At 43.6% G+C, this 24477-nt stretch overlaps 1 protein-coding gene across 2 annotated transcripts in view; it reads right to left on the bottom strand.

Annotated features, from left to right (window-relative positions):
• Positions 1 to 491: 491 nt before the first annotated feature.
• The window catches only part of LOC134894505 (G-protein coupled receptor 54-like), a 117081-nt gene continuing 93095 nt past the window's right edge, over positions 492 to 24477 (bottom strand). For both annotated transcript variants that reach the window (XM_063913768.1, XM_063913767.1), the window contains exons 2-5: positions 23006 to 23130; positions 15876 to 16011; positions 2506 to 2744; positions 492 to 1797 (exon numbers count right to left, since the gene is read on the bottom strand). In XM_063913768.1, coding sequence (XP_063769838.1) covers positions 1447 to 1797; positions 2506 to 2744; positions 15876 to 16011; positions 23006 to 23130 — 851 coding nt within the window. In that variant the 3' untranslated portion in view covers positions 492 to 1446. The remainder of the gene's footprint in view (positions 1798 to 2505; positions 2745 to 15875; positions 16012 to 23005; positions 23131 to 24477) is intronic.

The following is a 24477-nucleotide window of genomic DNA, read 5'->3' as shown; positions in this document are numbered from 1 at the left end:
GTGAATGGATCCTTCTCACAATCCCGTCGCAGGGCGCCGAATCCCGCTGTATCTGTATGTTGCGCTGGTGCAGTGTGGATCAGACGCATGCGCAGTTTGGATCTGATTGCCCGCTGTGCAAAAACGCACAGCAGCTATCAGATCTGAATGACCCCCAATGTTTTTGAAGATTGGATAAATTCTGGTTTCTACCCATTGTACTTGGATTGGATCCAAAACAGAAACTTTACAAATCAATGTGGCTTCCTGCATTACTAATTCTTGTTTATATTTGAGTTACATATATACCGCATAGTTTTTTTACTAACTGTGTTTGCATGATATAACACCTATTTTATAATTTAATGTCACAAGTGTTATTATACATAGAGGAAACCTGGATGTATGTTTTATAATACATTTAGTATAATCACCTGCATTATGGTACAGTGCTCCTTCTTATATTTTTCTATTGAGAATTTCACTTTTTGACGGTCAGCTCCTCAATTTGTAAAGCAGCAGTCCATAATAGCTCCTTTTTAATATTGTTGTTTATTGGTATTAATCGCTTCCCTGACCAGCTTCCTCCTGAGACAAGATATTGCTGTGTGGACAGTGTTTCAGCACACCCATTAAGGGGTAATACATTCACTGAGGCATTACACACACCTATACAGAGACAATCTTTACAGAAGACTGCACACAATCACATACTGTACATAAAGTAGGAATCACACACTAATAAACAGCATCTATTTAAAATATTTTAACTAATTTCGGATAATGTCATTTTCGATCGTTCATTTAAATTATGTACAGTAACTGGGAAAGAACCATTCAATGCATGACAGCAATGTGTTTTTTTTTTATATTAAACTGAGATGCTCATCAACAGATAACAATGCCAGCTAGTCTTATATAGGACATACCGATACAACTTAAAGAAGCATATTACCACTCACTGGCCCTAATTCAAGATTGATTGCAAAAGCAAAATCTTCCTCTAATGGGCAAGACCATGTGCACTGCAGGGGGGCAGATGTAACATGTGCAGAGAGAGATTTGGATGGGGTGTGTTCAAACTGAAATCTAAATTGCAGTGTAACAATAAAGCAGCCAGTATTTACCCTGCACTGAAACAATATAACCTACCCAAATCTAACTCTCTCTGCACATGTTACATCTGCCCCACCTGCAGTGCACATGCCCCACCTGCAGTGCACATCTGCCCCACCTGCAGTGCACATGCCCATTAGAGGAAGATTTTGCTTTTGCAATCAACCTTGAATTAGGCCTATAATACATAAAATATAGATATACTATACAGCCATGACTGATACATTAAGAATGAACATTTCTTGTTATATCACACATTTTCTTTGATCTTCCACACCTTTAGCTATCTTTCTCTTATGCACCAAAAAACGGGAAATGATCCATAGGCATCACAGCCCTTTATGAGCACTGTTAGGTTCCTGATGACACAAAGTGCATCTCAGTATTACCAGCTGCTCCAGAGATCCCCTCAACTCTTGGCTTGAATATGAAAGGAAAGGCTTTCTTGAAGGATTTCCTAAAGTTTGCTCCCATGAAGGTATATACAATTGGATTAACAGAGGAATTGGAATAGCACATGCAGTGAGCAAATATTTTCAGTTTGTACGCTTCATAGCTTTTCTCAAAACTAGAATCAAATGCTTGGAACAAAATAAAAAGCTGTATCGGTCCCCAGCAGATGGTGAAGAGCAGAACTATCACCACCACCATCTTAGAGATCTTTGTTCGCACTGCCTCAGACCTTTCTGCCAGGAGCTGAACCTGTAGAAAGAAAGACAAATTCTAGAAGATCTTCCAAGAATTCAATGACCTGTAATAAAATCAAATACCATGGGGTCTATGTACTAAGCCTTGGAGAAAGATAAAATGAATGGAGATAAAGTACCAGCCAGTTTTGCTGCGCTGCTGACATGGGAATCCGGAGAGGTAAGTATTGAAGAAACGGATGTATGGTGTGCGGCGTGGGCCCATGTACACCACACTCCCTGCACCCATTATAAATACGCCACTGATAAGGAGCTTTAAGATGATTTAACATTTTGAATTGAAATTCAAACACAACAACTGGGCAGAGAAATTAAACCTTGAAGAATGATAACTTATCAACCAATCAGCTCCTGTTATTTTTCAAACACAGCCTGTAGCATGACAGGAGTTGATTGGTTAGTACTTTATCTCTCTCCAGACTTTGATACATTACCCCCTGAATCTGTGGACAATTGGGCTACCTGTGATGTGTACAACTGCCTATATCTAGTGGTTGGGTGTAGTACTGAGAGATGATAATTTCACGCATGACCAATAAAAGTATTTAGGCAAATAGAATTTCTATTCTGTGCAATAAAATGGATGGATTTTTGATTGTTCAGAACAACTGCTTGGAGTGGACTAATGTTGGCAACAAGGGAGGTCATTTATATGAAAGGTGTCAACGTCTGCCCTTTCTCTACATATATTGTTATGTCTTACCTGATAGTTATTGTCAATGGGCTCCACAATTGGCCTGCTCATTCTTTTCAGCATGAAGGCATAGCATATACAAATAGTCAGCAGTGGTAAAAGATATACTGCAAGAAATGTATATAAAATTAAAGCTTTCTGATGAACAACCGTTGGAAAGTCCTCTATGCAGTAGGTCTGTGGTCCATACCAGTATCCAGTACTCAGTTTTTGGTACATTGCAAACGGAATGGATAAAACAAAGGAGCCTGTAAATGATAAAGATTACATATATATTCAGAGAAATTCAATTACAGGTTGAGTATCACAGAATACAAAAAATGAAACAATAACTTGTGCCCTAGCTGCAGCTTGGCATATGTCCAATAGAACACCACTTCTTTCTAAACACAACAATAGACTGATGGACGATCTCCAAGCGCTGCTATATAGAACTGGAATCCTTATGTCTGAGAGTCCACAAAAAGAGCAGAATACAGCAACATTCATGAGAGAATCTCCAAACTCTATGTTGTTCACTTGTTGTATCACCAACAACTGACCTTTATTAACAACCCTATGTTCCCATAAAGGTTTCTTTTACAATCTTTCACACCTACCTCTGTTCGGGACACTGTGACATCACAATCTACGATATACAGCTCATTAAAACCAGGCTTACCTTAGTGATAAGCCCTATGTGCATCCAAAAGTATCTTTAATGCTTTCTCCTTCACAGGGACCTTCTGTAACTCCTGTATTTGCATATACCGCCTCCCAACAACTTATCCAGAAAGAAACTCCATACTGTAAGTCTTTTTCTCTAACGTCCTAAGTGGATGCTGGGGACTCCGTAAGGACCATGGGGAATAGCGGCTCCGCAGGAGACTGGGCACATCTAAAGAAAGCTTTAGGACTAACTGGTGTGCACTGGCTCCTCCCCCTATGACCCTCCTCCAAGCCTCAGTTAGATTTCTGTGCCCGACGAGAAGGGTGCACACTAGGGGCTCTCCTGAGCTTCTTAGTGAAAGTTTTAGTTTAGGTTTGTTATTTTCAGTGAGACCTGCTGGCAACAGGCTCACTGCATCGAGGGACTAAGGGGAGAAGAAGCGAACTCACCTGCGTGCAGAGTGGATTGGGCTTCTTGGCTACTGGACATTAGCTCCAGAGGGACGATCACAGGTTCAGCCTGGATGGGTCCCGGAGCCGCGCCGCCGGCCCCCTTACAGAGCCAGAAGAGCGAAGAGGTCCGGAAAAATCGGCGGCAGAAGACGTTCCTGTCTTCAATAAGGTAGCGCACAGCACTGCAGCTGTGCGCCATTGCTCTCAGCACACTTCATACTCCGGTCACTGAGGGTGCAGGGCGCTGGGGGGGGCGCCCTGAGACGCAATAAAACACGATAAAAATACCTTACATGGCAAAAAATGCATCACATATAGCTCCTGGGCTATATGGATGCATTTAATCCCTGCCAGAATATACAGAAAAACGGGTGATAAGGCCGCCGAAAAGGGGGCGGAGCCTATCTCCTCAGCACACTGGCGCCATTTTCCCTCACAGCTCAGTTGGAGGGAAGCTCCCTGGCTCTTCCCTGCACTACAGAAAGGGTTAAAAAAAGAGAGGGGGGCACTAATTAGGCGCAGTATTAAAACATACAGCAGCTATAAGGGGAAAACCACTTATATAAGGTTATCCCTGTATATATATATAGCGCTCTGGTGTGTGCTGGCATACTCTCCCTCTGTCTCCCCAAAGGGCTAGTGGGGTCCTGTCCTCTATCAGAGCATTCCCTGTGTGTGTGCTGTGTGTCGGTACGTTTGTGTCGACATGTATGAGGAGAAAGAGACGGAGCAGAGTGTCTGTAACAGTGATGTCACCACCTAGGGGGTCGACACCTGAGTGGATGTACTGTTGAAAATTACGTGACAGTGTCAGCTCTGTATAAAAAAAAACAGTGGTTGACATGAGACAGCCGGCTACTCAGCTTGTGCCTGTCCAGACGTCTCATAGGCCGTCAAAAGCGCCCGTTACCTCAGATGGCAGATACAGACGCCGACACGGATACTGACTCCTGTGTCGACGGTGAAGAGACAACCGTGATTTCCAGTAGGGCCACACGTTACATGATTGAGACAATGGAAAATGTTTTATACATTTCTGATAATACGAGTACCACCAAAAAGGGGTATTATGTTCGGTGAGGGAAAAACTACCTGTAGTTTTCCTGAATCTGAAAAATAAAATGAGGTGTGTGATGATACGTGGGTTTCCCCCCGATAACAATTGATAATTTCTTAAAAAGTATTGGCTGTATACCCTTTCCCGCCAGAGGTTAGGGTGCGTTGGGAAACACCCCCTAGGGAGGATAAGGCGCTCACACGCTTGTAAGAACAAGGGCTCTACCTTCTCATGAGATGGCCGCCCTTAAGGATCCTGCTGATAGAAAGCAGGAGGGTATCCAAAAATGTATTCACACACATACTGGTGTTATACTGCGACCAGCAATCGCCTCAGCCTGGAGGTGCAGTGCTGGGTTGGCATGGTCGGATTCCCTGACTGGAAATATTGATATCCTAGATAAGGATAGTATATTATTGCCTATAGAGCATTTAAAAGATGCATTTCTATATATGCATGATGCACAGTGGAATATTTGCCGACTGGCATCAAGTATAAGTGCGTTGTCCAATTCTACCAGTAAAATGGTCAGGTGATGCGGATTCCAAACGGCATTTGGAAGTATTGCCTTTAAAAAGGGACATTTGGGGTCGGTCTTTTAGACCTGGTGGCCACGGCAACAACTGGGAAATCCACGTTTGTACCCCAGGTCGCCTCTCAAAATAAGACGCCGTATTATCAGGCGCAGTCCTTTGTTGGCAAGCGGACAAAAGGTTCCTCTTTTCTGCTCGTGACAGAGGGAGAGGAAAAAGGCTGAAGAGATTACCCAGTTCCCAGGAACAGAAATCCTTTCCCGCCTCTGCAAAAGCCCTCAGTATGACGCTAGGGCCTTACAAACTCAGGCACGGTGGGGGCCCGTTCTCAATGAATTTCAGTACGCAGTGGGCTCACTCGCAAGTAGACCCCTGGATCCTTCAGGAAATATCTCAAGGGTACAAATTGAAATTCGAGACGTCTCCCCCTCGCCGTTTCCAAAAGTCGGCTTTACCGACGTCTCCCTCTGACAGGGAGGCAGTTTTGGAAGCCATTCACCCAGCAGGTGATAATCAAGGTACCCCTCCTGCAACAGGGAACGGGGTATTATTCCACACTATTGTGGTACCGAAGCCAGACGGCCCGGTGAAACCGATTCTAAATCTAAAATCTTTGAACCATTACATACAGAGGTTCAAATTCAAGATTGAGTCACTCAAAGCAGTGATTGCGAACCTGGAAGAAGGGGACTACATGATGTCTTGGGACATCAAGGATGCTTACCTTCATGTCAAAGTTTACCCTTCTCACCAAGGGTACCTCAGGTTATGGTACAGAACTGTCACTATCAGTTCAGACGCTGCCGTAGGGATGGTCCACGGCACCCCGGGTCTTTACCAAGGTAATGGCCGAAATGATATCCCTTCGAAGGAAGAAAATTTTAGTTATCCCTTACTTGGACGATTCCCTGATAAGGGTAAGATCCAGGGAACAGTTGGAAGTCGGTGTAGCACTATCTCAGGTAGTGTTGCGGCAGCACGATTGGATTCTCAATATTCCAAAATCGCAGCTGGTTTCCGACGACTTGTCTTCTGTTTCCTAGGGATGTTCCTGGACACAGTCCAGAAAAAAGGTGTTTCTCCCGGAAGAGAAAACCAGGGAGTTATCCGAGCTAGTCAGGAACCTCCTAAAACCGAACCAAGTCTCAGTGCATCAATGCACAAGGGTTCTGGGTAAAAATGGTGGCTTCCTACGAAGCAATCCCATTCGTTAGATTCCACGCAAGAACTTTCCAGTGGAACCTACTGGACAAATGGTCCGGGTCGCATTTTCAGATGCATCAGCGGATAACCCTGTCACCAAGGACAAGGGTATCCATCATGTGGTGGTTGCAGAGTGCTCATCTTCTAGAGGGCCGCAGATTCGGCATTCAGGACTGGGTCCTGGTGACCACGGATGCCAGCCTGCGAGGCTGGGGAGCAGTCACACAGGGAAGGAATATCCAGGGCTTAGGGTCAAGCCTGGATACATCACTTCACATAAATATCCTGAAGCTAAGGGCCATTTACAATGCTCTAAGCTTAGCAAGACCTCTGCTTCAAGGTCAGCCGGTGTTGATCCAGTCGGACAACATCATGGCAGTCACCCACGTAAACAGACAGGGTGGCACAAGAAGCAGGAGGGCAATGGCAGAAGCTGCAGGGATTCTTCGCTGGGCGGAAAATCATGTGATAGCACTGTCAACAGTATTCATTCCGGGAGTGGACAACTGGGAAGCAGACTTCCTCAGCACGACCTCCACCCGGGAGAGTGGGGACTTTACCCAGAAGTCGTCCACATGATTAAAAAACTCGACAGGTATTGCGCCAGGTCAAGAGACCCTCAGGCAATAGTTGTAGACGCTCTGGTAACACCGTGGGTGTACCAGTCAGTGTATGTGTTCCTTCCTCTGCCTCTCATACCCAAGGTACTGAGATTGATAAGATGGAGAGGAGAAAGCACTATATTCGTGGCTCCGGATTGGCCAATAAGGACTTGGTAACCGGAACTTCAAGAGATGCTCACGGAGGATCCGTGGCCTCTACCTCTAAGAAGGGACCTGCTCCAGCAAGGACCCTGTCTGTTCCAAGACTTACCGCGGCTGCGTTTGACGGCATGGCGGTTGAACGCCGGATCCTGAAGGAAAAAAGGCTTTCCGGATGAAGTCATCCCTATCCTGATCAAAGCCAGGAAGGATGTAACCGCAAAAACATTATCACCGCAATTGGCGAAAATATGTTGCGTGGTGCGAGGCCAGTAAGGCCCGACGGAGGAAATTCAACTGGGTCGATTCCTACATTTCCTGCAAACAGGAGAGTCTATGGGCCTGAAATTGGGGTCCATTAAGGTTCAAATTTGCGGCCCTGTCAATTTTCTTCCAAAAAAGAACTAGCTTCAGTCCCTGAAGTTCAGACGTTTGTAAAAGGTGTACTGCATATACAGCCTCCTTTTGTGCCTCCAGTGGCATTTTGGGATCTCAATGTAGTTTTGGGTTCCAAAAGTCACATTGGTTTGAACCACTTAAATCTGTGGAGTTAAAATATCTCACATGGAAAGTGGTCATGCTGTTGGCCCTGGCCTGGGCCAGGCGCGTGTCAGAATTGGCGGCTTTATCCTGAAAAAGCCCTTATCTGATTTTCCATTCGGACAGGGCGGAATTGAGGACTCGTCCTCAGTTTCTCCCCAAGGTGGTTTCAGCGTCTCACCTGAACCAACCTATTGGTGGTGCCTGCGGCTACTAGGGACTTGGAGGCCTCCAAGTTGCTAGACGTTGTCAGTGCCCTGAAAATATATGTTTCCAGGACGGCTGGAGTCAGGAAATCTGACTCGCTGTTTATCCTGTGTGCACCCAACAAGCTGGGTGCTCCTGCTTCTAAGCAGACTATTGCTCGTTGGATTTGTAGTACAATTCAGCTTGCACATTCTGTGGCAGGCCTGCCACAACCAAAAATCTGTAAATGCCCACTCCACAAGGAAGGTGGGCTCATCTTGGGCGGCTGCCCGAGGGGTCTCGGCTTTACAACTTTGCCGAGCAGCTACTTGGTCAGGAGCAAATACGTTTGTAAAATTCAACAAAATTAATATCCTGGCTGAGGAGGACCTGGAGTTCTCTCATTTGGTGCTGCAGAGTCATCCGCACTCTCCCGCCCGTTTGGGAGCTTTAGTATAATCCCCATGGTCCTTACGGAGTCCCCAGCATCCACTTAGGACGTTAGAGAAAATAAGAATTTACTTACCGATAATTCTATTTCTCATAGTCCGTAGTGGATGCTGGGCGCCCATCCCAAGTGCGGATTGTCTGCAATACTTGTACATAGTTATTGTTACAAAAATCGGGTTATTATTGTTGTGAGCCATCTTTCAGAGGCTCCTCTGTTATCATACTGTTAACTGGGTTCAGATCACAGGTTATACGGTGTGATTGGTGTGGCTGGTATGAGTCTTACCCGGGATTCAAAATCCTTCCTTATTGTGTACGCTCGTCCGGGCACAGTATCCTAACTGAGGCTTGGAGGAGGGTCATAGGGGGAGGAGCCAGTGCACACCAGATAGTCCTAAAGCTTTCTTTAGATGTGCCCAGTCTCCTGCGGAGCCGCTATTCCCCATGGTCCTTACGGAGTCCCCAGCATCCACTACGGACTATGAGAAATAGAATTATCGGTAAGTAAATTCTTATTTTTATAAAAATGGAAGTTTTTTTCTTTTATTTTCACAGTCAATGTTTAAAAAATATATATAAAAATGTAATACAAAAAATAGAGGTACCCAGTTTAAGAACAGGCAAGGCCACTTCCACTTCCACCCCTAAGATGGAATGGGGGTTAGGTACAAACCACTGTTGATACACCTGTGCTGTTGTATGAGGACCCCAGGCTTAATCCCACCACCTATTTGGACACCCACTTGATTGGCTTTCACATCTGTATCAACAGTGGTTTGTACCCAGTTTAAGAACAGTCGGAGGCAGTCGCAGCCTTCATTGTATCTTTTGCTGCAGTTATGTTTGAGACTTTATGCTAATGCCACTACAAAGCCCTTCCCTTGTGTACATCCGTGTATCTGAATATACAGGGCCGGCCCGAGCTTAATTTTTTTTTTTGTAAGCAAAATAAAATTTTGGCGACCCTTGATGGGATTAACTTTTTAAAGGGACAGTGCACAACACATAAAGGGGTGTGGTCTCTCAAGAAAAGGGTGTGTCCACACAAGCGTACCCCCAAGGGTGGATAGTAGGTAACTGGGGTGATAGGTAAGGTGGATAGTAGGTAACTGGGGTGGCAGAGGTGACAGGGACTTAGTGGGTGACTGGTGAGGCAGGGGTGATAGGGAGATAGTGGTAGATTGGGGCATGGGTTACAGGGCACTAGTGGGTGACTGAGGCAGGGGTGACAGGGAGCTAGTGGGTGACTGGTGAGGCAGGGATGACTGAGATAGTGGGTTGTTGAGGCAGGGGTGAAGGGAGACAGTGGGTCTAGTGGGTGAGTGGTGAGGCAGGGGTTTCAGGGAGCTAGTGGATGGTTGAGGCAGGGGTGAAAGGGAGACAGAGGGTGACTGAGGCAGGGGTGACAGTGGGTGACTGAGACAGGGGTGAGAGGGAAACCGTGGGTAACTGAGGCAGGGGTGACAGGAGACAGTGGGTGACTGAGGTAGGGATGACAGTGGGTGACTGAGGCAGGGAAGACAGGGAGTTAGTGGGTGACTGGTGAGGCCGGGGTGTTAGGAGCTAGTGGATGGTTGAGGTGGAGTGACAGGGAGATAGTGGGTGGTTGAGGTAGGGGTGACAGGCAGGGGAACAGTGGGTGACTGAGGCAGGGGTGACAGGTAGACAGTGGGTGATTGAGGCAGGGGTGACAGAGAAACAGTGGGTGACTAAGGCAAGGGTGACAGGAAGATAGTGGGTGACTTCATACAGAATGGGACTGGTCTGGGACATTCTCATGAGGCTGGCAGTTGCAGTTTATGAAAAAAGAGGGCACAATATTGATTAATATTAATTTTAAACTTATTCCTGGCTGGCTCATATACCTAGAGATTACTGAAGTGAATGTAGGCCAAGCAACAGAAATATATAAAGAAGAAGAACTGGCCTTTTCTGGGAGTTTGAGCAGGGCAGAGGGAAGGCGGGCTGCGGGTCACCCGCTTAAACACATCTCCTCCGCTGAGTCTGCTCCAGTCTTCACGTGGCAGGGGCGAGCTTCCTGCCCCAGACCATTTTCCATATATTGTAATGAGCGGTGTGACATCATGACGCTCCATCGCTCAGTACATATGCATGCAATACTACATAGGGCAGGGCCATCTTAACGGCAGTGTAGGCCCCTGGGCACAGCAATGCACTGGGCCCCCTACCCATCCTCCAGCGGTAGGGGTTGGGGTGCTAAAACGGGAGCTTTGAAGTCCAGTGGGCGGTAGGGGGTGTTCAATCTTCCGCTCAGCATGTAGGACCTGGAGCAGTAATTTCTGCTAATTACTCCTTTACTGCACAGATGGGGCTAAACTGTAGAAGGGGGCATTGGGCTGAATGAAGAAGCCCTGGTACATGACTTCCAGGGTGGTAGGGGTGTTTAATACGTAGGGGAGGGTGTATAGTGGAGTGGGCTTAAAATTCATCATATTCCGGTGGGAGGTCATTTTGCTTACCTGCAGATATCTCAAGTTCCCGAAAATAGATTTCTTAGCTTTGAATGGGATAAAAATCTAGAGAGTCCGACCTTTCAGAAGGCACTGGGGACTTAGGTATCAGAACTCAGGAGCCAGAGCAATTCACCAACAAAAATATAAAACTGCATATTTTTCGTGTGGAGCTGGAGCAGGTACCAGCTGCTTGAAGGCTGATATCTCAGGTTCTGAGCATAGTAGAGACAAGCTTTTAATGTCCACCAAAAGGGGAGAGTCACAGCTTTAGGATTATACCCTCAGAAAGTCTCTAAATTAGACAGAACCTGAGATATCTGGCTGGGAAGAGCAATTAACAGGCTTGGATGGGTACCACTGCTTTCAAGTCGGATATCTCCGGTTCCCCTGGGCCGATTTTCAAAAATCTGGTACCCATAGAAAGAGGGGACCCTCAGCTATCAGCCTAGGGCCCTTATATTCCTGGGGCCCTTGGGCAAGAGCCCATACAAAAAGATGGCCCTGACATAGGGGAGTCACCTCGGCAGCAGCCCTGACTAATAGAAGTCAGTGAGACAAGCTGCGGCTGCCTGCTCTCTATCGCTGCCAGAGCACCCTCTATGTGCGATGCCTTACTCAGCTGCATAGTTTGCTTATTTATAGGGCAATCCCCGCACACACATGTACTGCGTGTGGTGGGGGGAAACATACAGTACCTGGTCACTGCCAAATGGGGCGGCGATCGCCTTGACAGAGCCCACTATCTGCCCTACGATGACCAGTCCTATGAAGTACATGCCCATCTGCTCCTTGAGGTCTCGTTGGTCGTGTTGCAGTTCTCCACCTGGGCCAGGGTGATGTCCCTGCAGAAGCCGGTGTGGGTGTCAGTGTAGGTGATCATGGGAAAGCTATTCAGGGGAAAAAGGGGAAAAAAGGGAAACTACTGCACTAGTAGTATATTTCTCTATATATAACTGAGCCCCATGTAATATTTCTATTTCATATATTTGAATCAATTATGGGGGTGCTGCCACATGTTGTATGGTTGCCAATAAATGGAAACTGGTTCACAAGAGAAGAGAAAGAATTGGTCTTGAGTGGCGCACAAAATAAATAACTACATAAAATATAACTTTTAATTCATTACTGTTAAGAAGACCTGTAACTGTGAAATATTAAATACCAACAGACAATGACAAGACAAAGTGTTACATATATTTAAAAACACACACTGTACTCCATGTATCGTGCACTGCTTATGTACTGTAAGTAATTAGTGGGTGCAATGACCTCTCTTTATCTTGTGTATACTGTCAATTCATTAATGTGAATAGAGGTTGATTACCAATATTTATATTGTGATTTATTCATGGTTTCTATACATTTTAATCCAAATTTGCAATTATAGTCACGAGTATGATAGTTATCAATATACAATATTGAAGTAGCTGAATAACTGCTGGCTAGTGTTCCCTCTTCATATATCACCACATATTATGTCATTTTAAGCTCATACATAATCAGACACTGCCACTGTACTGCTGCTGATAATGTAGGTGGTTCTGGTAGATTCTAACACGTAAATTGAATCTATTGACTCAATCACAAGTGAGTCTTATTCAAAGCAGCAGATTTTATTATGCTCCTATCACAGGTCACCACTCTCAAATCTCTTTATCAGCGCTTACGGTGATATGTATTGGTCCATTATTTGGGTACACCTTGTGTAATGTGTCGCTGTTGGCTTAATCAGCCCTTTATTACAGTGACTGTAGTGTGTACCCTAAATTCAAATGTTATTGATTTAGCAGTGACTCTGCATTATTGTACCATATCCTATAATTTTATTACAAATGGCAGGATCAGTTATTACCGTAAGTTCCTTCTTATATACAATTATTGTGGGAATTTCCAGAGGGGGATCCACTGCACTATTCTCACAGTTATAGTGGTGGAAAGTTTGAATGGTTTCTCTCTTATATAATAATCTTGACTATATCAGCTTAGTTATTGTGATAGCTAGTATACTGCAAGTGTCTGTACTCCGTATAGAGCCTGAAGATAAGCAGATTGTACCACAGGTTTATGAGTATCAAGCCTCTAAACTTCTGCTGTCTTTCTCTATTTTTACAATGCTGCTCAATTTGTATCCTAAGCAGCTACATGTAACAGAATTGTGAGTGACAACCTCCTATTCATATAATAGGGAGTGACTGCTGCAGACACTCAGTAACAATGAACAGCTACAGTGTATCTTATTCCCTCCCAGTGATTATATAAGCTTGAATGCTATATGTTTGTAAAGGGAGGCAATCTTATAACACACTGTCATTTCAGCTTGTAATTAGTTGTATTATGCACAGTGTGCCTGACACAGCTGCATATAAGCAGGTACTGAGTGTTGTTAATAGTGGTATTCCATTCAAAAAAGGAGGACACTAGATTTATATATACACTGTGGTACAAATCTATCCTGTTTTTACTGCATCATAGACATCTAATAGGAGTATGAAATAAGAATGATGAGCATTGTATTCTAATATAGCATAGTGCCCCTGCCAGTTGTCAGGCTGCTGGGTCACTCTATAGCTCAGTAATTAGTTCAATTTGCATATAGTCTCAGCCTTGCATTCATAGCTCCACATCACGAGTACATTCTATTAAATTCACATTTAGACAGTAACACAACTGATTAGCATGCACGAGTTATTAGCATAGTAGCACAGTGTGAACCGCCGACGCGCGTTTCACAGGTAGTTTTGTCAGGGCCCTTGCACCCACTAATTAATTACAGTACATAAGCAGTGCACGATACATGGAGTACAGTGTGTGTTTTTAAATATATGTAACACTTTGTCTTGTCATTGTCTGTTGGTTTTTAATATTTCATAGTTACAGGTCTTCTTAACAGTAATGAATTAAAAGTTATATTTTATGTAGTTATTTATTTTGTGCGCCACTCAAGACCAATTCTTTCTCTTCTCTTGTGAACCGATCATGGGAAAGCGCAGCATGCCAAAGTAGGTACAGAACCATGCTGAGGAGGATTGTACAGAAGCGCCCGGTCAGCGCATCTGCCATCCACCACCTGAACGGGGACACCAGTTAGGTGATGCCCATGAAGAGCAGCAGGGCCTAGGTGTCTTTCCAGTTGTACACCGGCCCGTTCAGGATGCTCTATCTAGCATCTTGGACAGCAGCACTGTGGCACAGGCCAAGCGGCAACTGGAGAACACTGAGCCCGCAGCGGGCACTGTGGGATGCCATTACTGCCCAGCAGGGGTGCTCCACTTGTCGGACTCTTCCATTGGGCCAGAAAGGCTGGAAGTGATGCCGTGTATCGTCAAGACCCCGTCACACACCTTCCCAGTGGCACCCCCTCCCCCTCAGGGTTGGGTTACAAAATATAAATTTGTCTTAGATTAAAAACACTGAGTCCATAGCGGGCAGGGAGGGATGCCATCAGCTGCCCAGCTCATCGGGCTCTTCCATCAGCTAGACAGGCTGGGAACGCTATGTACCGCCGAGTCCCCGCCATACACCCCCCACCACCACCCCCAGCGGCACCACTTTCCCCTCTGCTCCAGCAAACCAGTCCCCAGAAAGGAGCCGGGGAGAGATGAGATGGGAACCCCTCCACTCCCCGCCCCTCCTACCAAGCACTGTCTGGAGTTTGTCCCCAGAGTCCTTAGTCATGGCTTATACTATGAGACTGTTAGACTCATAAAGCTTTTAGATGTGAGCCCCTTAATAGCAGCGGTGCCCTCCACGATGTGGCGCTCTGGGTACTGTGCTAGAGATGATATCACAGCTGGGCAGATGGCATAACGGGATGCAGTCATGATCCTGGCGGAGTGGGAATAGAATCTGTGGCGAGCGCAGCGAGCAACTGAGCCTGCAAGGGGCTTCTTTTCCCTTCCCCCCCTGACAGCATTCTGGCAGCCGGGATTACGGCGTTGGCATGTTGACCGCCGGGATCCCGAACCCAACCGACATAACAGAACTGTAAAACCTCTGAGTAAAAACAGTGCACTGCAGACAGTATCCAACAAAGGAGACTCAGTACTGCAGGTACTGGACATACCTGGGCTTAGCAGAACAGTGATTACCCCCACACAGGGAAATAGCTGGAAACAGTATAATGCTCAGATAATTAATTGTGAATAACTCTCAGCTGAGAGGCAGCAGAGCAGTGTAGAGACTCTGTAGAGTGGGGGCCAGATAAAGCACCAGGAACAGGCAGGAGTTTGTAGTAACCACTAGAACAGGAACAGGCTGGATTTGTAGTGCACTGTTACAACAGGAACATATTTGGTTTTATAGAGCACTGTTACAACAGAAACAGACTTGTACTTGTAGTGCACCACTTTACAGGAAAGAATGCAGACTGCACATGCTGAAATACAGTAGCAGATGGATCAATACTGAGGAGCCAAACTCTGGAATCTGCTGTCAAGCAGAACAGGAAGTTAACATAAGTAGTGGCCAGGGAGAGACTTATATAGGGAGCCCTGGCTGCTGATAGGTCTCTGCAGTCATGTGCTGGAGATCTGGACTGGAATTGGTGAAGCAGTTGTCAGCTGATCTCAGGCAAGATGGTGGCACCTGTGCCCCAGCTCTACATGAAGAAAACAAATAGTTTTTATTTTGTCTTGGAACATGTCCTGACAGTGTACGTGAGTGATGCATTGCCATGAAGCAACAGTGCCTGCTGCAGAAATACCAGTCTGCCGTGTTACACCATTATAGTCAATGGAGTTTGTGATCTGGCCTTTTACTAACCTCCTTTTTGGAACTTGGCCATGTTAGAGGTTGTTACTTGTTTTGTAACAGGAAAATATCACTGTTGAGAAGGGTACTTTATACAGTATATCAAAATCTGATTTTATTAAATAGATTGATGTCTTTTTTATACAACTTATATACAACAATATTGTCATGGATAAATTACCTGTATAATTACATAATAGTTTTCAATATTATAGACAATAATTGCTAAAAAAAATGGTTAGAAAAATAATTAATCAGCCAACAGTTAAAAGCACACATAAACACAGGTATGTACAAGTCCAAACATTGCTTATAAACATATTACCTAACCAAATGCCCAGGCTGATTGCCCTGGCTAAGCGAAGTGTGCGATGACGTAGTGAATGGAGTGGATACACTGTTACATAGCAACGGTCGACGCTCATCGCAGTAAGTGTTATGCAGGTTGCCTGTGCGGTAACCTTAAAAAGAAAAAGCAAATATGAACAGATATGAACACAAGTCTATAAATATGGCTTGGTGACATATACAATACAACCAAGGTTAGTAACTTGTGGGGTCAAACTTTTTAACATTGGTTATCTTAGAGTCTTGCATTGAAACTTCAATATAATCATATGATAAATAATATCACATCAATATCTAAAACATAACCTAAGTCTTGTGTGGGCCACAAGAAAAAGAAAAAGTCTTATATGCAATTAGTATATATCATTTACCCTCCATTCCCTGCAGGATATGCCCCCTTATTCCATCACTAATAATATATATCCTGTACTCTCCATTTATTGCAAGATGTGCCCCATTTATTCCATCACTAATAATATAAATGATGTCCTCTCCATTTACTGCAGAGAGTGCCCCATTTATTCCATCACTAAAAATATATACTGTATCACACATTATTGCACATTTCAGAATAGAAAGAAATATCCTGCACCAAACAGTCTGATATTTGTAAGCAAACTGTGAAAACCAGCATATGAACACAAAATAGGCAAAATTGTAGCCTCTTATTTTATGTTCATATGCTGGATTTCACAGTTTGCTTACAAATATCAGACTGTTTAGTGCAGGATATTTCTTTCTATTCTGAAATCACCTAAAAGGGAACAGAGGCAGCAGGCAGGAAATTCACATACAAGTGGAAGGAGGGTAATATACACAGTGTGGACTGTGGGAGGAAGGGCATGCCACGGTTGCTAATCATTTTACTAGCTGTAACTATCTCTATCAGACTTCAGCGTCCGTATGGGCACTCTTCTCTTTCAGGGCAGCTCCCCTCCTCACATCCGAAGACACTTGATGTGACATCATCTTTGCAGGGACTGGGAAAGGCGGGTGGGCCAAATCATTTTATATCGTCACCTGTCCACCACTGTCTATGGATCTGGCCACCGGTGGGTGGTGCAGACAGAAGGTAGCCCAGCCTCCTCTCCTAAAGCAGCCATGAGCACAGATGGGCAACCTCACCGTGGGCGGGTGGAGGCACAACGTAGTTCTGCCCCATTCCAGACCAATTTAAGCACTGCCAACAGGCCACAAAAGGACCTCTGTCTGCGGGCTGCAAAAGGATGTGCTAGGGGCCGCATGTGGCCCGTAGGTCGCAAGTTTGACATGCCTGATGTAGCGGCCTGTGGGTCGTAAGTTTGACATGCCTGATAGCATAATGTATTTTACATGTAGACTACGTCTTCATATTTTTGTAACCATCATTGCTGCAGAGAGCACACGGTTTTTCCACAAGAAACCAATGGATAAATTCATAACAATGATTTCCAATTATCTCATAATAAACTGACTGGTGAAATCTGATTTCATGTACAGTAGTTATTTATTAAAATATTTGAGAGAATAAGCTTTGTATATATTTCATACCAATTATATATAATGAAAACAATACCCAGCTATTTGGCTAGAGTAGCAATTCCAATCTATTTTAATTAATGAAATAAATAAATAAGCAAGAAAAATGCATTTCAGATCAAATGAACTGCTCCAATAAAAAGATTTTTTTGAGATCAATGCCCTTTTCATAGTAACATAGTAACATAGTAACTAAGGTTGAAAAAAGACAATTGTCCATCGAGTTCAACCTATTTGTGGTCTCCTATGCAGTCTTATTATAGGACTAGTTATTTTTATGTTAGGACTAGTTAAATTAACTATAATGCGTGCCTACGCACCATAACCCTGAATATCTTTATCCAATAGGAATTTATCTAACCCATTCTTAAAGGTGTTGACTGAGTCCGCAGTTACTACTCTCTCAGGCAGGGAATTCCAAACACGTATTGTCCTTACTGTGAAAAAACCTTTTTGCCTCAATGTGCGGAAACTCCTCTCCTCTAACCTAAGCGAGTGACCACGTGTTCTCTGTGCTGATCTTATAGAAAACAGGTCCCCTGTGTATTGACCCCTTATATATTTGTAGATGTTGATCATGTCCCCTCTTAGTCTCCTCTTTTCCAATGTAAACATGCCTAGCCTTGCAAGCCTTTCCTCGTATTCCAGCGTCTCCATGCCCTTGATTAGTTTGGTCGCCCGCCTCTGAACCTTTTCTAGCTCCAGGATATCCTTTTTGTAATATGGTGCCCAAAATTGCACACAGTATTCAAGATGTGGCCTCACTAGTGATTTATATAATGGGAGTATAATACTCTCGTCCCTTGCATCAATTCCCCATTTTATGCATGCTAATATCTTATTAGCCTTCTTTGCTGCACTCCTACTTTGGGTACTGCTGCTTAATTTGTTATCTATGTGAACCACTAAGTCTTTTTCCAGTAGAGAATCCCCTAATATTACCCCATTTAGTATGTAGGTGTAATTTTTGGTCTTGCCCCCACAGTGCATTACCTTACACTTGTCTGTGTTGAATCTCATTCTCCATTTTGCTGCCCATGCTTCCAGTTTAGTTAAGTTGTTCTGAAGTGACTCAGCATCTCCCTCCATATTTATAACCTTACACAATTTGGTATCGTCTGCGAAAATTTACACCATGCTCTCTAGCCCTACTGTTAGGTCGTTAATGAAAATGTTGAACAAAAGTGGTCCAAGTACAGATCCTTGTGGCACACCACTTAGTACTTTAGTCCAATTTGAAAATGATCCATTGACCACAACGCGCTGCTCCCTATTATCTAACCCAGTGGTTTCCAAACTTTTTGGAATCACGGCGCCCTAGAATATCTGAATTTTTTCACGGCCCCCTAGGCCAAAAATTTCTTATTGAGAAATTCAGAAAGAAATATTACATTAAGTAGATCGCGTTTATATGTCATCCTTAGGGTCAGTTGTGTGGTGAGGGACAAGATTTGCTTCTGTTTGGCCACATATTTTATGACTGGCAGCCACCAGCACTGGTTTTGCCTATTATATTGACCATGAATAATTTGAATTGGTCCTGGACCACCAACCCAGGGCACCCCTGTAAGTGTCCCGAGGCACCCCTGTGAGCCATGGCACACAGTTTGGGAACCTCTGATCTAACCAATTACTGACCCAAGTGCATATTGTGCTCCCTAGCCCTATTTCATGTAGCTTATAGATAAGACGCATGTGTGGTACAGTGTCGAAATCTTTGGCAAAGTCTAAAAAGATTATATCCACCTCTTTACCCTGATCCAGGTTCGCACTTACTGTTTCATAAAAGCCAAGTAAGTTGGTCTGACATGATCTGTTCTTCACAAATCCATGTTGGTTTCTTTTAATGACCTTATTTGAATACTGTCCCTTAGAATACCTTCCAATACTTTCCCCACTATAGATGTAAGACTAACTGGTCTATAATTACCTGGTTCAGCTTTGCTCCCCTTTTTACATATCGGCACTACCTCCACTATACACCAGTCCTTGGGAACCATACCCGATTTAACCGAATCCATGAAGATCAAAAGTAGAGGTCTTGCTAGTTCAGCGTGCAGCTCCATAAGAACCCTCTGGTGAATTCCCACGGGACCAGGTGACATATTAATCTTTAACTTTTTTAATCGGTCACAGACTACCTCCTCACACAAATAAGCATTAAGCAGTGGGACATTATCTTTGTTGAGATTTTGTGTTAGACCCAGCATTTGGTCCTCTCTGGTAAATACAGTTGAAAAAAACTTGTTTAGTTTGTTTGCTATGTCATTATCATTTTTGATTAAGACTCCCCTCTTGTCCTTTAAAGGGCCTATACTCTCCTTCTTTAGTCTCTTACTTTTGATGTACTTAAAAAAAAAATTGGGATTTGCTTTGCTTTCCTTTGCTACTAGTCTTTCAGTTTCTACTTTAGCCGCTCATTCCTTTTTTGCATATTTTGTTACAGTCCTTATAGTGTTGAAATGACTCCGCATCCCCCTCAGATTTGTATTTTTTAAATGCTTGTCTTTTTTTGTCCATTAATTCGTTTATATTTTTGTTAAACCACATTGGTTTGGGATTTTTATTCCTTTTTTTTGCCGCTGGTGGGAATAAATTTATGAGTATTATTAACTAGCAGTGATTTTAATACATCCCATTTCTCTGTAGTATTTTTTCCTTGAAACAGAATTTCCCATTCAATGTCCCTTAACGCTTCCTTCATCATGTCAAAGTCTGCTTTGCTAAAGTTTAGAGTCCTAGTTGAGCCAGTATAGGACTGCTTATGAAAACTGATATTGAATTGTGGTCGCTGTTACCTATGGGCTCTCCTACTTCAATATTTGATACCAATTCCCCATTGTTAATTAATACCAGGTCTAAGATTGCATTGTACCTAGTTGGTTCCTCGATTAATTGAACTAAGTAATTATCATTAAGCGTGTTTAAAAACATATTGCCCCTAGCAGTATCACATGAATTGATTTTCCAGTTTATCTCGGGATAGTTAAAGTCTCCCATCACTACTATGTCTCCTACTCCTGCTGCTCTTTCAATTTGGTTCAGTAACAATTTCTCGTCAGACACATTAATACCAGGCGGCCTGTAGCATAACCCCAATAATAACTTCTTTATTCCTTTACCCCCGCATGTAATTTCTACCCATAACGTCTCAATAGTATTTACAGCCCCTTCTTGAATATCTTCCCGTATAACAGGTTTTAGAAATGGCTTTACGTAAAGACATACCCCTCCACCCCATTTATTTAGTCTGTCTCTCCTGTACAGCATGTAACCCTCTAGATTGATTGTCCAATCGTGAGATTCGTCCCAGCACGTTTCAGTAATGCCTATAATATAATATTCCCCGCTTGCTGCGAGGATTTCTAGTTCCCCCTTTTTACCTGTAAGGCTTCTAGCATTTACATACATACAATTGAGATATGTATTACCCCTTATGGTAGGGACATCGTAATTCTTATGCAGTAAAGATGACCCGTTATCGTCGTTGGATACTGTTATTCTAAAACCCTTTTAAGTTCCCATATTACTTCCCTTGCCGTCTGCTCTATTCCTCCCCCTACTCCTCCCCCATTTTGTTCACTAACGCCACCCCTGCTATTCTTACTGAATGACCCGTAATTTCTTGTTAAACCCTCCCCCCAAGCACCTAGTTTAAAATCTCCAACCTTCTAACCATCCTTCCCCCAGCACCGCTGCCCGCTCCTCATTCAGGTGCTATCCATCACAACAAAAAAGATGGCGCCTGACTGAGAAGTCCGCCCAGTGTTCTAGGAACACAAACCCTTCTTTCCTGCACCAATCCCTAAAGGGGGGTACACACGGAGAGATCCGTGCTTAAAATCTAAGCAATCTTGCTAGATTGCTTAGATTTTAAGCACGGATCTGCCGTGTGTATGCCCCCCAGCGATAGCGATGCGCGGCCCCGCACATCGCTATCGCCGGTGCTAGATTGTGCCTGCATGCAGGCTCAATCTAGCGGGTCGCTCACTTCACCGTTGTGTGAAGTGAGCGGCCCCCCGTCGGCTTTCCCGCTCGCTCAGAACATCGCGCTGTGCTGAGCGGGGTGAGAGATGTGTGCTGAGCGGTCTGTGTTAAGATCGCTCAGCACACATCTCTCCCGTGAGTACCCCCCTTAAGCCACACATTTACTCCCTAATCTCCCTCTGTCTCCCTGGGCTAGCGCGTGGCACGGGTAATAATTCGGAGAATATTACCTTAGATGTCCTTGCCTTAAGTTTCTTGCCTAATTATAGTCTTTCTTAAGGACATCCCACCTTCCACTAACTTTGTAGTTGGTGCCAACGTGCACCTAGACCGCCGGATCATGCCCAGCCCCTCCCAACAATCTGTCTACCCAGTCCGCGATGTGCCACACCCGAGCACCCGGGAGACAACAGACCGTATGGCGATCACGGTCCCGGTAGCAGATTGCCCTATCTGTCTTCCTAATAATGGAATCCCCTACCACCACAATCTGACTAGGTACCTTACTAACTTTTATCCCAACTGCGCCAGAGGGACCGCTTTCCTTATGACAGACTGTGTATTGCATAGTCAGGTTACAAATAGAATGATTTCATTAGTGCAGTTAATTAACTGGCATATTCTGTCTGGGTGTGGTATACAAGATTTACATTCATTAGGTCCACCCCATATGGTCGACAGACAAAAGGTCAACATGGACAAGATGTCGACAGATGAAAGGTCGATAGGTTGAAAAGGTCGATATGAGAATGGTCGTCACAAAATATAGTCCACATCTACTCTTTTTAAAATTTCAAATACATTTTAAATTTTTTGGGGTTAGTGTGGAGAGTTTTGTCCTCTGAGACCACCATTTGTAGAAATGCGTCCCCGCTTTGGGCACGGTGTCTCACTCCGATTCACTTGCCACAAGGTTAATGAAGGTTATGATTTGTGACATGGATACTAATGGAAGGAACAAGACCAAAAACATAACCCCCTCCCAAACCCCCCCCCAAAAAAAACAACAACCACATGTTGATTATTTGTGTGTCGACCATTGTCATATTTGACCATATGATCCTGTCAACCTTTTGAACCTGTCCTTTTCCAGGGTCAACCTTTTGTCCATATCGACCTTTTGTCAGTCAACCATATGGGGTCGACTTAATGACTGTCGACCTAATGTATGTCGACCCATAGTCCGGATCCCATTCTGCCTAAAGGCGCATATCAATTTCAATCATTGCCAAAGACAAATTTCTAATGATCAAGAAGACCCTGATAACATGACAATGTAGAAATTATTATATACTAATTTTAGACTTTGCAGCTAGATTAATAGGTGACGTTATTACAGTTCTATGAAGGTTGTGTGACCCATTACAAAATAATGACATTACATAAAATGCAGCATTTTAGAAAATATCTGATGAGCACAAATTCTACTCATTTTGTAATCTATATTCAACACATTCTGCGCCTAGTTCAGTGGTTTTGCAAACAGTGCATGGTGGAAAGAATGAAATGAGTGAAATGTTGCTTTAACGTTCATTCTACTGTTGTAACACATTAGGACCAGTTGCATTATTTAGAGCTTATAGTAAAGCCTACATGATGTACCTGCTGCAGATAGCTCACTCCTCTGCACATGAAATCTCCAAACACCCAGCTGGGCAGTGGATAAAGTGTAGCAGTAAAGGGAACACAGCATACTAGGAAGGTGATGTCTGTCGTGGCAAGGTTGGCTATGGAGAGAAAGGTTTTTATATATAAAACATCAACAGTGCAATAGAATTTCTCCATCCTTATTCAAAGTGCAAATATCAAATTCTGGGATTCACAAAAAGAAATAAAATTTAATACATCAATGTGGTGCAGTACGTGTTTAATCAGAAATATATACTGAAGAGAGACATAAAGTCAAGATATGATGGTGGTAGGGTGAATGTAATGGAGTGTGATTTGTTATGAATTATATTTATTGGTTATACTTTGTGGAGAATTATTAATAATAGTTGTATATAGTTAATAATAGTTGTAAATAGCTTTGATCTTGTTTATGACACCCATGGTAATAGTTTCATGCGAACAGGGTGGTATTCGAGATCAACATCATCATCATGATTTTATGACCGTGTATGTGATACAGACATGTTGATAATGTGGCAGTGATAACAAGTTATGTAATGCCGTATTTATTCATTTGTACACCACCACGTGCATTGCCTAGAAGCTAAACCTACAAAATTGTGAACGCTCTTGTAATTTGGTTTTGTATCACCAACAGAGTTTGAAGTGTAGTTAGTAGTTGTAATTTTTACATGTAAAATATAAAAGTACAATGTTGACATTTCCAATAAAAAGTTTAAACCATGCACTGTATAAAGTACTTAGGAAATATTGTAACCTGTGAGAATGAAAATAGTAATCATTTCCATTTTTCTTTAAATAGGTAGTGATACTTGAAGCTGATGTCTGTCAATTCTCAGTGTTTTGTGAAGCTGGTCCAAAAATATGAAAATTTGTTGTAATTTCTTAAATGTTGATCAATTTAAGAAAGTCAACCTAAATTTAAGAATTGTGAACAGGTGCGACTACGTTTAGTACTGTTCAACTGTAAGCCCTTCCCCTGCTGCCCATCTGACAGATGGGTTCCCGGTGTCGGTATGGTGACCACCCGATACCAACCCATATAATGCATATTGTGGCAGATTGTGGTTTGTAAGAAAAGCAATAAAGCACCCAAGCTGGACTATGTTGCACTGCAGTTGGAGCAGAGAGATTTAAATTTGGGTGGATTATACAGTTTCTGTGCAGGGTAAATACTGGCTGCTTTAGCATGTAGCCTACAAATGTTAGCATTATTTTTACACTGCAATTTAGATTTCAGTTTGAACACACCCCATCCAAATCTAAATCTCTCTGCACATGTTACATCTGCCCCACCTGCATGGAACATGTTATTGCCCAGTTGTGTGCTTTATTGCTTTGCTTACAAACCTGAAGCCTCATTCCCACACAGAAAGGGGTGGAGCCTTGAAGCAGTGGGACCTATCGGGGATTATCCGTCCGCCCCTGCAGGGCCACTCCAA

This window comes from Pseudophryne corroboree, chromosome 1, assembly GCF_028390025.1.
Source record: "Pseudophryne corroboree isolate aPseCor3 chromosome 1, aPseCor3.hap2, whole genome shotgun sequence".
Taxonomy (NCBI): domain Eukaryota; kingdom Metazoa; phylum Chordata; class Amphibia; order Anura; family Myobatrachidae; genus Pseudophryne; species Pseudophryne corroboree.
This window is presented reverse-complemented; position numbering and strand designations above follow the sequence as displayed.